Genomic DNA, 14,707 nt, shown 5'->3' on the forward strand with positions numbered 1-14,707 from the left:
GGGATTATAATCATAATTATGGTTGTGCTGAGGATTAAATGCAATAACACATGCAGAATGTTTAGCATAATGCCTGACACCTGTTAAGTGCTCGGTGCATGTTAGAGATTCTTATAATTCTCTTTTGCAAATCCCCTGTGCAACCCAACCCTTTGGTTACATGAAATGAATTGTGGCTCTCAGAATAAGTTCTGCTGTTTCATCCCTTTGTCTTTGGATATGCTGTTTCTTCTTCCCTTTCTTTCCTCATTTCTCTGGTGAATTCCTCCTTGTCCTTAAAAATAAGCTTCTCTACAAAGCCTTTCTTGATTCTGCACCTCCAAGGAGTTTATCAGCCCTTCTCTCTGCCATGACTATGCTTATGTACTATTGTAATTCTCAAACCATATTGCCATTATGTGATGGTGCATGTCTTCTTTGGTAGTCTACTAGGCTATTCTTTAATAACCTTGAAGGCAGGGGCTAGGTCTTAACTTATTTCTGAAATCTCAGTGCCTTACACAGCTTTAGCTTGGAGTATCCTTTCAATAAATGCTTGTGGAATGAATAGACCAGGCTGATTCTGGCTCTGAAAGAAGTGGAGTGGCTATGGGGACAATGAATGTTACAGTATGATGCATGCAGGCTCAGCGCATTTTCTCTTTGCCCACAGTCTGCTAATATAATCTTGGGAGGTGGATAAATGGGCCTCATCTTTCTGTCAGGGCCATTACAAATATGTATTTCACCTTAGGGTTCCTCACGCACTAAAAGGGTATTTTTCTCTGCTCTCAAAACTTAGCTTCTCATGTTCTGTAGAAGAAAGTGTGTACCTAATACAGTGAGTGGGTAAAATGATGTATTTGAGCAACACGACTACCTAAGGGAAATAACACAGATAAAAAAAAAAAAAAGAAGAAGAAGAAGAGAAAGAAATCTATGACCTGGGACTCCAAAAAAGGTGCTAGAATATCATAGAAACCAAACTGGAAGTAGAGAAGCACTGGTGCCTTGCACAGAGGGCTGAATAGGAACACCTCCTGCTTTATTATTAAATATAAGTAGCACGTTTGTTTGTCCTCATCTTATGCACATCAGTATAATTACCTAATTTTTAAACTTTTAAAGACATATTGTGGTTATAAGAACGGTGAAAGAAAATAGGTTATTTCTTACCATTGGAAAGGTCCTTAAAGACCAATTCATTGAGCCCTTCATTTTATTGGTAAGGAAACCAAGGTTAAAGGAGGGAAGTGACTTGCCTGAAGTCCCTAAGCACTAGATACTGGTGGCAGTGCGAGGTCTCCATAGTCATGGTCCAGGGGCCTTTCTTCTACTTCACTATCTCTCAGTGTTTTTCTGAGTGTAGCCCTTGGATCACTTTCACCAGAATCATCAGTGTTTGTTACAATGCAGATTCCTGGCTTTACTTCAGGCCCTGAATCAAACTCTCCAGGCAGAGCCCAGGAATCTACATTTTAAGCAAGTTCCCTGGATGATTCCTACAAAATAATAGGCTTTAATAAATCAGGTGAACACTTTCCAGCTGTTGTTGCCTTAATTTCCCTTACTGCTTTCCCCTTATCAAAGCTACTTCAGCTGCTAGAAGCACTAATTCAAAGCATCCAAAAATTCTGCTGTGATTTCTGAATAAATTTATATCACTAAGAGGTCAAACATGTTCCTTTTCCTTCTCCTCTGGTCCCTTGCTCTTTCTTTTTTTGCCCTACTGAGCGTATACCCAGCAATTTTTCTCCTTGGTGATTTTTCTTTGGACCGAATACCTACCTGCGGCTACTAACATTTGGGTCCTCGGATGGCTCCTGAGAGCAGCAGCATGCTTATTGACAAAATCCAGCACAGAGCTGTCTTTAGCACTGAAGGCTACGCAGGGAATGTGAATGGACTTGGATGGGCTTAGCAATGTTGAGTTAGAGGAAGGAGAACCAGTAGCTCCATTGCTTCAGTCACAATGAGCACAGGAGAAAAGATGGGCATTTTAGGAGGACAGTGGGGCCAGCCATAGCAGAAAGGACACCATGATACCATGATACCTTGGGGAGAGCAGATAAGATTTGGTGGCTGGCTCTAGAATTTCTAAACTCTGAGTACTCAGGAATAGCAATCTGGTGGGAAGAAGAGGAAGGGGATTTGTCATAAAAATGTTTTCACAGGGAGCACACGTTTTACTTAGATTCTGTGTAAATTAAATTAGGTAGTTTTGGGGATGCTGAAGATTAGGGGTGCCTTTTAAAAAGTGTTAGCATAGCAAACTCAAGATTGTATGCTCATTTTGAAAGGTTTGGGGTGTAAGGGGCTAATGATGATTGAGACTGAGCTAAAGTCTCCCCTCCTCCCAAGCCACCCCTTGATGCTACTATGATTGACTGTATCCAGCAGTTGTCTCCTATTGATGAGAAAAAAGCTGTATGGTTGCAAAAGGGTTCTGCAAAAGGTGGTTGATGGAGAGAGTGTTGAGAGAAGAGTGGGAAAGGTGAGGAAAGGGAACGCTGGAAGATAAATGGTGTCAGGCCTGAATGGAAGAAACAAGGAAAGGAGGATACAGACTATCATGTAAGGTGCCCTAGATGCTGTCACTATCGTTAACAACTCCCTTCACTCCTGTAGTTCTGAAAGCCAAATGATATTTCTGCTGAACTTTACAGTTGAGAAAAATGTCTCATGAAAGTTAACTATTGTCCAAGGATGACTAGGGTTACAGAAACCTTAGTGCCAAGAATTCATATCCAACTCCGAGAAGCCCCAAGGCCCAGGGTCCTTCCATTATACCACCCTGCTGCATCTATATAACTTGCAGATTGATAGGAAAAAAGAGAAAAGAAATGGTGCAGAAGAAGAAGGGAGATTGGCAAGGTATTTTAGACGGGCATCTGGTTTTGTGGCCTGAAGGATATGAGGGAGGGGCTGGGGGGTGGGGTGGGAAATAGTGAAACTCCTAAATCACAGTAAATGTGGCATGGGGACAGTGGGATCATCTCTGGAGGCTCTTTTACATTTGAAGGTATGGGAAATGCCAAGGCAGCAGAAAAATGTTTAAAAAAAAATCAGTCAGTAGAATAGAAATGGAGCTCCCATAAATGTATGTTGATGACAGTATTAAGTTTGAATAATTTTAAGCTCCAGAGTATAATGGCCAAGGTGGCCTAAGTCTCTTTGAAGGGAAGTGGCTAATTCTAGGAGCCGTAACTGCAATCAGTTACTCTTTGTGGAGTGCTGTCCATGAGACTAGTGAAAAGTCCATACAAATGAAGCTATCATTTGAATAAGCCCTTAGTGACATCAAAATACTTGCAAATAAAGTTTTAATTGCTGAAGAGAATTTAATATAATTGTAGATTGAACAGGTAGATGTGTTTTTTAAAAAGTTTTTTTTTAAACTGGTTGAAAGAGATACATGATCAACTGGATGCCACCTGCAAAGAAAAATCCCCATTTTAAAGCTACTAAAAAATGCTTTGCAAACATCCCCCCAACCAAGACTTTTATCAAAAGAAAATTGTTGGCACTGATAATAATAAGGTGCACGCAGAATGAGATGTGCCTTCCCGAGTTTCTTTGCATGCAAATACTTACAGTGTTTCATTATTTGGTCTCCTTGCTGTGCTTTCACATTGTTTGGAAAAGTTTTTAAAAATGGAAAATGAAAAATTCTGCCTGAAAGAGAAGAGGTAAAAAAAAAAAAAAAAAAAGACCACCACAGTTGAGCTTTCGGTCTTTAAACTAAAACCTGATCATGTCTATTTATGCTTTGTTCGTCCAAATTCTTTACCTATTACACCAGCGTAGTGTTCTGCACCATTGTCCTAACTGAACCGCTTCCTGGGGAGAGAGTAAAGGCTTCTGAATTGTCATTAGAATGCTTCCAGCTTAGATAAAATGCTTCTGAATGCTAAGTGTTTTGTGTGGGCTCTAGAGATGAAAAAACTTAAATTTGTCACATCGAATCATGGATTTTTCAATGCTCATTAAAAGCAACCTTTATGGTATATTTAAGGTTTGCTGCTCACCACTCTCCTCACCATGCTGGCCTTGATGAACAAATAACCATTCAGAGCTCCTGGCTTTGAATTATAACTGGGAATCTCTTTTGTAAGGATTTGAAGATCCTGGGCCTGACATTATGATGTGAATTTTCTGCTTATGTACAGAACTTTAATGTGGTTGCTCTCCAGTCCTCCCTCTTTTCCTCTAAGAAGTTTAGCCTATGGAAAGGGGGAAATGTCAAGAAATTGAAAGGTGCACTGTACTTATATCCTGAAGATGAAACCAAAGGGAGGCACAAAGGAAAAGTGGATGAAGAAATGGAGAAGAGGAGAGCAGGCTGTGAAAACCTCAACCTTTCCTGAGGAGGAGGGAGAAACGAGACAACCAGAATGGACATTTCTGTCTGTTTTGGTCTTCCCCAGTGTTAGCAGGACAGTTCCTTGTAGGAATGACCTTGTATAAGAGCAGGAAGGTGGAGAATGTTTCAGAACTATTTGACCTATTGGACACACTTTTCACCAAAAGTAATCGGTTTGTTGTTTGTGTGTGTGTGTGAGAGAGAGAGAGAGAGAGAGACAGAGACAGAGACAGAGACAGAGACAGAGAGAGAGACAGAGATACTGTGTGTGTGTTTGATCCTGGCTCTGTATCTGATACTTAGAAATACTGTGTGTGAATCAATCTGTAGCTAACAGGAAATGTGGTTGTTCTTGGCCTTCAGATAATAGCACTGGGTTCTGTCTACTGTATCTTTTCTGAAGTTTTAATCATAGATACCAAGGAGGTCTTGGGGGCCATCTGCCTTGGCAGCTGTGTGTGCCCTCCAGGCGCAGCAGCTGCAGGGCAGAGGGGTGACCCAGAGCTGGCACACGCAGTCCACTGGCCTGGCTTCAGGCCCTCCATCCTCATAGCTCCTGAGGTCTTTCTTTCACCAGCTCTGCTTACTTCCAGCCCACCCTCCACCCTGCTGCCAGAGTGATATTTTACAGAAACAAATCTGAGTAATTTTGTTTCAAATTCTTCAATATCTTCAGTTTTGAATTCTTCCCAACCTCTAAACCACTTGGCCTGGCACTCAGAGACCACCATAACGCACCTCTCCCTGGTTTCTTCTCCTCACTCACCCTCCTCCCTATAAACCGTAAGTCTTGTGCTGGTTTTTCTGAATGACCGTCATCCCACTGTCTCTCACCTCTGTGCCCTCACACAAGCTATTCTATCTTTTTGGCATGCTTTTTCCCCACCCCTGTCCAGCTAATTCCTACCTGTTCTTCAAGGCTCAGCAGAAGTCACTTCCTCAGGAAGCCTTCCATAAGCCCCACTGCCATTTAGAAACTCTTCCTCTGTTCTCCCGGAGTACTCTGTTCTGTTCTCAGCTCTGCCCAAGATTTGCTCTATTGGACCTAAATTTTGGCTGTCTGTCTTGTGTGTTGTCCCCAGCAGTTGCCTGTGACTCTGATGGTTAGGATGAGCTGTTACTCATCTTTGTAGCTTCAGGCTTTTGCACAGTGTTTGGAACCTGCTGAGTGCTCAGTTAATGTTCTTTGAAGCTCAGTTAATGGTGCAGAGTTCTCCAAGCACAGCGAATGGTTTGTCTTCTTGGTTACCTCAGAAGCCTTAGGTAGAACCACACCCACCTCTGCAGGGCAGAGAGTAGGTGCACGATAATAAATGCTGGTTGATTTGTTATAAATGGGTTGATTCCAGAAAAAGACAGTGGCATCCTAGTGTCACGCTCTTAGTGTCTCATCTAATTCATTGATTGAGAATATCTTCTTAAGCTGTATAATATCCCTTTAGGGCAGTGTTTCTCCAACTGTAAGTTGTGACCCATTCACGGGTCATGAAAACGGTAGAGTGAATCAAGACTAGCATTAAAAACAGACAGACATGAAATAAAATAAAGTAGATAAGATATTATCAGTGTACCCCATGTAAAAAAGTTTAGTGCTGTGTTTTACTTCAGTTACATATGTGTCATGTTTACTGGGTTACAATGTAAAAACGGTATTTCTTGGTGTGCATCACACTCAAAAAAATCTGGAAAACAATGCTTTAAGGAAAGAATGAAATCCTGCACTCTCTGCCACTCCATTCTGGATTGGCATTAATTAGTTGAATCAATAAGGTGCCCCACACTGGACACAAACCAGCCAGGAGCCTCTGCCTTTTCTGTTCCCACACTAAGCTAATCCTTAGGAAGGTAGGATTCTGTTCTGTGACAGAAGATAGTCCTCAGCTGGGAGAGAAATAGCTTAAAGAAACAAAACCTTCTATAGTGTTTTGTGTCCATTAAAAAAAAAAAACCTAAGGATTAAGACATTAGGTGAAATTTACCCTATTGAACCTACTGCTCCCACTTCTCTGATAAGGATTAGAGCTAGTTGGTCTTTGAGTTGCCAGTTTTGTACTCCATTTTGCAGCTGCAATTATAGCCTTATTTAAGGCTGTAATTCAGTTAGCTCAGAATAAGCTACAAAGGTCTTCTAGCTGCAGGGTGAATTGACTATTTGGAATCAGGTTTCAAGAGGAAACAGGACAGTTCATTTTCTTCTTGTCTATCTGAACGTGACCCCAGGACTATGGAGTTGGCCTCGAAGGCAGGGAGTGAAGGGGCAGGGAGCCATCGACCAGTTGAGTATTTTGAAATCTGAGTTGTGTTTTTTTTTTTTTTTTTTTGCCACAGCTTGGCAAGCTCTACCTTTGTTTTTTCACTTACTCTTTTGTTGGCAAGTTTCTGAAAGCACAGCAGTGGCTGGGGTACGTCAATGTGGCATCCAGGAGACTGGTAAATTTTTCTCTAGATGGCAGTTTTTTCAGAGAATAGGATGATGTGGCAATTAGCGTCTGAATGGATTCCAACCCATAGCTAGGCAGGGCCTGCAGTTTAGTGGAAGAAATATCCCTGAAAAATAAAAGGGAGAAAGGCTTATTTATTTGTTTGTTTATTTAATATATTTGATTCATAGACGGAAACTTCCTCTCAATGACAGTGTCATTCCGGGTTCTGAGGAATCTTTTCTCCATCTCGCCTTCCCCTTAATTCTGTGTCAGTTACTCTCATTAAGATCTGCATTCAAAAAAGCCGTGTTGTGTTGTTTTCTCATGTTCTCCCCAATATTCTTTTCAAGGCTGGGTGTCGCTCCTTGCACCTGCCACGCATTTGTCCCATTCGCATTCTCTCTCCCCTCTCCTGATTCCTTTCTCCTGCTCTCTCCCTCCCTCTCCCTCTCTCCGTGTAGCAGAAGTGAAACAACCACTTGCTTTCTGAGACCGCAGGCACAGGCAGTTACATCAGCTTTTGTGCTCTGCCCCAGGGGGAAATATTTAGGGCCTCAGATGCCTCGGTCTTTGATTGATCACGCCCGGCAGGGTAGGGTTTCATGAAGCATAGGCTGGCTACGCTATTAAGAGCCACTGTGTGGCATTAGCCATCATCTGCCTTCTCTAAAGGCAAGCTGGATTCATCTGCCCAAAGCAAACAGGCGCCTGGCCGCGCAAGCAGAACTGTGTGGAAAGCCCAGGCCTTACAGACAAGGTCCTGGACCCCTCAGCTTTTGTAGAAATGAAGCAGTGTCCAAGAAAGCCCCCAAACAAGTTAAATGTGAGGGGAAAGAGTCACAGGGAATTTTAAAATACTGCCATCTTAGGGCTGCTGCTGATCCCTCATGAAACTGTACAGCTGTACAGCCTCCCCACACCCAGCAAACCGCCCCATTACTCAGCGCCCAGCACATTGTGGGGGGTGGTCAGCAGGTGATTGATGGACAGATGGACTCGACAACATGGAGTGATGACAAGTGTAAGCCCTTGGTGGAATAATCAAGGTGGCAGAATTTGCCTCGGGGACTGCAGACATACTGCTTTTGTGTCCTTACTGTTTTAGGAAATCACTGTTCTCATTCTACTTTACAAGTTATTATCCTAGATGTGTTAGGGATTGAGCACATGATTCTTTGCAGGCCTGGTGTTTTTTTTGTTTCTGTTTTTATTTTTATTTTTTTTGGGGGGGTAATATATATTAAATTAGGGTTCTAGAAATGGCCAGGTTTCATTACAAAGGAGTGAATCTCTGATGATAGATTTTCAGTCTCACTGAGAGAAGAGAGGGGGAGCTATTTTGGGGGTGTGGGTGGAAGGAACACTTACAGACACCACTTAAACCATTAAGTACGGTGAGAATAGTTACTTGAGAGGTAAGAGACTTAGGTCTGGTCCCACTGTTTTGGACAAGACAGTGTGGATGCCCACAGTGCTCACAGTCTTTTCTCAGCAAGTAGACCAAACAGCTTTTCAGGAAAAGACTGTCGTGCAGGGTGTCTTACAACCACACTAACTCGTTCTCGTGTCTGACCAAAGGCAATTCTCTTTAGCTGCTAAGTGCCCAAGTTGGTGGCCAGTTTGCTGTAAGAAGTCTGCCTACAGAGTGTGCTACATGTAATATTCTGAGTCTGATGTACTTTGAATATGAGACATAGAGACAGGGACCCCCACTCCTAGGGTCAGGTGGCAGAAGCTGAGAGACAGCAGAGAAAGCAATGGGCAGGAGCCATGAGGTTGTGGGAGCCATGAGTAAGTAGCCGTCCTGCAGCTGAGTGGAGACGAGAGAAGAGTTAGGGTTGATAAGGACAGGAGTTAGAAAGTGGAGAGGGTCAGGAGTTTGAGCGGCAGGGGTTAGGATGTAGACAGAATCCGGGTTGATGGCGGCAGGGAATGAGTAGACAGTGTCAGAATGGATGGTGACAGGAGCTGGGAAGTAGACGAAGTCAGGAGTTGATGGGGCAGAGGCTGGAAGTAGACTTTGGGGTTTATAATGGTGGGAGATAGAAAGTAGACAGAATCGTGAGTTGATACTGGCAGGAGTGAAGACATAAAGAGTGGGTCAGTTCATTCCTTCCCCTGATCAAAGCGCTAACGCCGCCTCCTCTCGCTCAGAGAACAGGTGAGGTCCTTACAGTAGCCACGAGGCCTCCTGACCTGCCTCTGGCCCCCCTCTGTCCTTCTGTTCTAGGGCCCTCATCTTGGCTCACTCTGCCATACTGGCCTCCTTTCTGTTCTGCCAACACGGCAAGTTCCCACTCAGTTCTCTCCATCCGGAATGCTCTTTCTGCAGATACATGTAACTTGCTCCCTCACTCCTTTCAGGTATTTGCCTAAGTAACACTTTTCCAGGACAGTCTTCCCTGACCATCTCCTTGAAGTGGTAACGCCCCCTCCCTAGAACCCTGTTTGCCCAGCCACCTGCGTTTTCCTCCCGCACGGCCAGCACCATCTGGCCTTCTGCGTGTTTTCTTCACTCCTTTGATCCTGGTCTGTCTCCCCGACTCTGCGAAGGCACGGGCATTTGTCTTCTCTTACTCTCTGCTGTTTCTCTGATGCCTAATCCAGTGCCTGCCACATAGTGTGGACTTACAGTTATTGGACAAATCAGTGAAAGAGTGAGTAAACCAACAAATGAACTGGGCAACACTGCTCACCATCTTTCTAGTACTTTTCTCACTTACAAATCACATGCCTGTGGATTACTTTCCTGATTAGTGTTGTTTCCCCTACGTGATTGTTATCTCTTTACGGGCGGGGACCGGTCTCTCCAGCTTGGGGCCTGGTCAGCAGGCCTGTTCAGTCAGTGCTGGCTGAGGGCACTAGTACTAGTGCAGCAGAGCAGGGAGGGATGGGCCAGCACCTCTGTGGAGAGGGCGACGAGGCTGGGGCTGTGGAGTGTCTGGAGCCCTGTCCCATTTCCCCCTGAAGCCTGACTGCAGCTGTGGTTGTTTCCTGGAGTATGTTTCCGGCTTCCCAAGGCGTTGTGAGGAAACCACTGATTCCATTTCCTGTCCGTCTTAATTTTCCCACGTGTCCTTACACAAAACTCCCCTTAACTGAGGGAATGTGGCTCCACTCCTTTCACCCTCAGTGAGCCTGACCATAGCACCACACACAGCTGTACCCACGAGTAGGTGCTGGGGGGGACACCCACCCACCCTGCCAGCACGTGAGAGGGCCCTCCACGTTTGATGCTGGTTGAACCATGTCTCCCCAAAATTCGTACGTTGAAGTCCTAACGCCTAGTACCACAAAATGTGACCTTATTTGGAAACAGGATCTTTACAGAGTAATCAAGTTAAAACGAGATCATTGGGATGGACCGGTATCCTTATAAAAAGGAGGAAATTTGGATATGGACAGACACACACACAGAATGCCATGTGAGGACTGAAGTTGTGCTGCCACAAGCAGGAGCAACGAGCAAGGCCTGGAACGGATCCATCCCTCACAGCCCTCAGAAGGGACCAACCTTGCCAATGCCCTTATTTCAGACTCCTAGCCTCTGGAACTACGAGATAACAAATTTGCTGCCCCCCCCCCCATTGGTGGTGGGTGTAACCCTTTCACATGCAGAGGCTGATTCCCCACAAACCAGACTGGGGACGATGTGGCTGGAAACCCTAAGCAGGGCTGTTGGGGTGCTCTGGGCAGGGAGGCAGGGAGGAGAGGCAGCACCCCTGTACTCACAAGATGCTAGGCCCTGTGGCCCCCTGGAAGGCTTCATTATGCATCTTCTCCAGGTGTGCATTTTCCTTCAGCTCCCTGTGGGGAAGGACAGTGTCCTTAGTGGAGTTTGCAGCTCATGAGTCAACAACCATAGCTGTGCACGTATACGTTTGGAGCAGCCCATGTGCATGGTGCTCAGGGATTGAGGGGACAAGGTGGGAGGCTGTGGGTGAAATGCAGAAAAGGCATTTCTTGTCCTTGGTAAAACTGTGAAATCACTGGTGTGTTTGGCTCCACCTTTTCTCTGCAATTTTCCCCTCACTCAGTGGAACCCTCTGTCCTACAAGGGAAAGTCCTTCCCACTCCCATCATGGAGTTTTGCACGTTTACTACCGGGCAGCTGGGTGGGAAAGAAAATGCTGCTCCAGTGTTCAAGGCTGAAGGGTGGAAGTGCAGCCCGCTCGGTGTCAGGCTCTCAGCCTCTGTGACCTTGGTGATCTCAGTGTTTGTTAATAGTAATATACTGAAGTTTGCAAATTCTTTACTTAAAAAGAAAAGTAGGGTCCATTCAAAGCTATCCCTTTCATCCTTAATGGGACTCTTTCTTTCAGCAGGGGAGGAAGGACAGCCTGTATAGAAAACTGCCCTGGAACCTGGGTGCCCCACAGGTCTGTGCATGTGCATGATCATCACCAGGTGTGCATGTTGTAGAAACAAAAAGGTAGAGGGCCACTGATCTTAAGGCTGTGGAAGCCAAAAGCTGCTATGGCAACTTCTGTTCCCTTTAATTCAAGACAGCTTAGGGTGAACTGCTCAGGACCAGCTCAGCCTGGCCCTGTTGAGCAGTGTCTGGGCCCTGGCACTGGTGTCTCCAAGCACAGGCCTTTCTCTGGGTGGACAAGGGAGCCGGGAGAGGAGTCCCTGGGCTCAGACTTGCCAGCTTACTGTTGATCACTTTCTTCCTACAAGGGAAGGGCAGCATCTCAAAGAAAACCCTGTCCAGGAAAAGCCTGGACAGTGGGCACAGTGGACACCCACCGTGCGACATGATTCTTCTGCACCACCACATGCAGAGTAAAACCACCTGCACCCGCTCCCCTATCCCTGGCAGGATCCTTGGTAATTACCTGGCTCATCTCATGGCTTTACATCTTCCTCATCATCTTTTTCTGCAAGTCTCCACATCACGCCTGCCATTTAAAAACTGCCAAGGTCCCTAATCTTAGTCCCTTGGTGGCTGTTTTCCACATGCTAAGCGTTTTCCTTGGGAAGCCTCAGCCCTTTCATCACAATGCACCCGTCAGTCTCACATCATCCCATCCCCTGGGTATATTTCCACCTTCAAAGACATGAGGTTGTCAGAGTCAATTGCTATTGAAAATCTGAATCAAAAGAAAATTCCTTCCCAAACCGCCATGGCTCTTCTTCCTGATTTGGTTAATTTTAATTATGTTCAGTTATGGTCATAAATCATTAAAACCAGGTTCTGTGGGCAAATAATCCTCATGTCAGCCAGGTCAAATTAATTGTTCAAATTTTATGACAGCAATTCACATGTTTTATTAAAACTCGGATCTTTCTGTATAATGATAACTGCATTATGTAACTTGGTCAAAAATAGCTCAGATTAATCTACCACACTTTTCTGGGGGTCGCTTTTCAGAAATTTCTCAAGGGACATGGCCTTCTAGGTATGAGATGCAAAGGCAGGATGGCCTTTGAAGTGCAGTGGGAGAATCCCCAAACTCCAGCCAAGGCTGGGAATGGTAGGGACGGACTCTCAGACTCCCTGGAGGTGTCTGAGGGTAACCACCCTATCCTGCCTTAGTAAGTAGTGTATTTGAGGACTTTGTAGGGCTTTGGTGTCATTGTTCTGAACAGCTTGTATCAGGAAGGTGTAAGAAACAGGACTGGATTGTATAGTTTGAAAATACTGCTTAACAGTTTTGAAACTAATCTGCCTGCCCTGCTCAGGCCCTTCAGAGGGTCTTACTGCCCTAAAAAGAGAATTCAGACTCCTTCCTAGTTCAGAACTCTGTCCTGCTCAACTTGCTCCTGCTACATCATCCAGTCTTCCTCTGGCCTCGTCTCAATTCCTGGAGCTTAATGACTTCTTTTCTTTCCCAATTCTGGTCCTTCGCACATGCTGCTCCCTCTTCCTGTAATGCGCTTTCTCTCGTGATTGCCAGTGCTGACTCCTTGTCGTCTTCTAGGCTCAGCCTAACATCATATCCTTAGTGATGACGTTCCTGAGCACCTGACCTAGAGTCAGTCACCCCCTGTACTCTCAGACCTCAGTGATGGGTTATTTCCTTCCTAGTATGTCTTACTACATGTAATAATTTCATTTATTAACTTGTCTTTTTGTCTATCTCTTCTGCTAGAACGGAAACTTCATGAGGGCAGGGACTGTTTCCACTGTATCATTGCAGACCCCGCACTTAATACAGTGCCTGATATGTTGGTGATACTCAGTAAATGTTTGTTGAATGAATAAATGAATGAAACTGATTTGTGTTCTTGGTTTCCTCTTTCTTGCAACAACGAGGGGTGGAGAATACAGAATCTTGACTAATGGGACTTTTCTAAGTCCACATCCATTTTGGCGTCTCTAAGGCGGTTGGGACCCTGCTGACCGAGGACCTCCCTCCTGCCCTGCTTTCACTGACCTCCCAAAGATGTACTATGCTGCTCATCCCCTCACCTCTGCTTCTGCTCTGGCTTCTTTGCCTTGTGTCTTATTTTCCCCCAATTTTATATTTAATCCTCTTATTTTTCCTCCTTGTCCAGGTGATGTCAGCCACAAAGGACTTCAGCTACCCCTCTCCTCACATAATTCTGACTCCCACGCATCTATCTCTGACTGCCCCTTCTGACCCTCTGTCCTCCCTGTTAACCCATGAACCAACCTTCTTTAAGCACCCCTCTCACATTTCCAATCCAGAACTAACAGCTCATTCTCTACAGGGGAGTTCCAAATTCTTTACTCTAGCATCAAATTCTTCCTGCTTTGTCCCTAATCCACATCTAAAACTTTTTACAATGTACTATTTGCTGGTCTGTGAACACATCTCCTGGTTCCTCCTCTGGGCTGTTCTTGTCCTCTGCCCAGAATGCATTTTCCTTCCATCTTTTGCTTGTCCAAGTTAGGCCCAGCTCAAAGCCTATCTCTCTCATGAGGCTTCTCTAATTTCCTTCTCGTCTGCCTTTGAAATCCTAGAGGACTTTATCTCTCTCACAGCGGACATCATGCTTTGCCTTCTGTTTCAGCAACTATTGAGTGTATAGTTTATCTACCATATGGAGATGTTTCTTCCTAGGCTGTAAGCTTCTGCAGGGCAAACACCAGGGCTTATTCATCTTCATTTCTCCTCAAAAGATAGCATGTTCCTTCAAACACAGCTGAGGCCTAGCAAACCTTGTTGAGTGAATAACAGAATGAGGCATCTGAGAGTACTGGGCCGGGAGAGGATAAGCCTCTGGTTTTAATTTGGCAGGAACAGATTCAATTGGGCAGAGTGAGCCCTGCCTTACATTCAAGTCAAGAAAATGAGGGAAAGTCCACTCCATGAAGGACAAGTTGTTAAAAAGCTATCATTTCTTGAGCACTTAGTATGTGTCAGACCTGTGCTAAGAGGATAAAAATCAAACCTTATTTAATTATTCATTCATTCATGATGACTTAACTAGGTAATAGGATAAATAATTAATAATTGGCACCTATTCTATGCCAGGCACTATGCTAAATACTGAGGACAGAAAACATACCATTGCATTTGGTGGGGGGATCGTCAACACAAGCCTATTAGTGGCTCCATTTTATGGATGGAAACACTGTGGCCTAGACAGGTTAAGTAACTTACTCAAGGTCAAGTTGATAAATCGTGGGATTGGAGTTTGGGTCCCAGTTAGTGACTGTTTAGAGCTGTTCTCTAAGCCACCACGCTATATAATATGGTATCAATATAACAGGAGCTATGGTTAGTATCTATAGGTAAAATGAATAGTATATTGTATAGACTTAGCTGTTCAACTTCAGACTGGCAGCATCGGCATCTCCTGGGAGCTTGTTAGATTTCAAATTCTCAGGCCCTCCCCTAGACCTACTGAATTACAATGTTTGGTGATGGGGCCTGGGACTCTGTGTTTTAACAATCTCTATGTTATTTTTATGAATGTTAAAGAAGCACTGCTGTAGACCCTGGTTCATACATATGACTTATTTTCTGCA

The 14,707-nt window shown here is 44.6% G+C and overlaps 1 protein-coding gene across 1 annotated transcript in view; it reads right to left on the reverse strand.

Annotated features, from left to right (window-relative positions):
- The window catches only part of LHCGR (luteinizing hormone/choriogonadotropin receptor), a 60,480-nt gene that overhangs the window by 9,820 nt on the left and 35,953 nt on the right, over nt 1-14,707 (reverse strand). The window contains exons 8-10 of the mRNA XM_010967774.3: nt 10,498-10,572; nt 6,704-6,889; nt 3,574-3,654 (exon numbers count right to left, since the gene is read on the reverse strand). Of these exons, the coding sequence (XP_010966076.3) occupies nt 3,574-3,654; nt 6,704-6,889; nt 10,498-10,572 (342 nt within the window). The remainder of the gene's footprint in view (nt 1-3,573; nt 3,655-6,703; nt 6,890-10,497; nt 10,573-14,707) is intronic.

Source organism: Camelus bactrianus, chromosome 15 (genome assembly GCF_048773025.1).
Source record: "Camelus bactrianus isolate YW-2024 breed Bactrian camel chromosome 15, ASM4877302v1, whole genome shotgun sequence".
NCBI lineage: Eukaryota > Metazoa > Chordata > Mammalia > Artiodactyla > Camelidae > Camelus > Camelus bactrianus.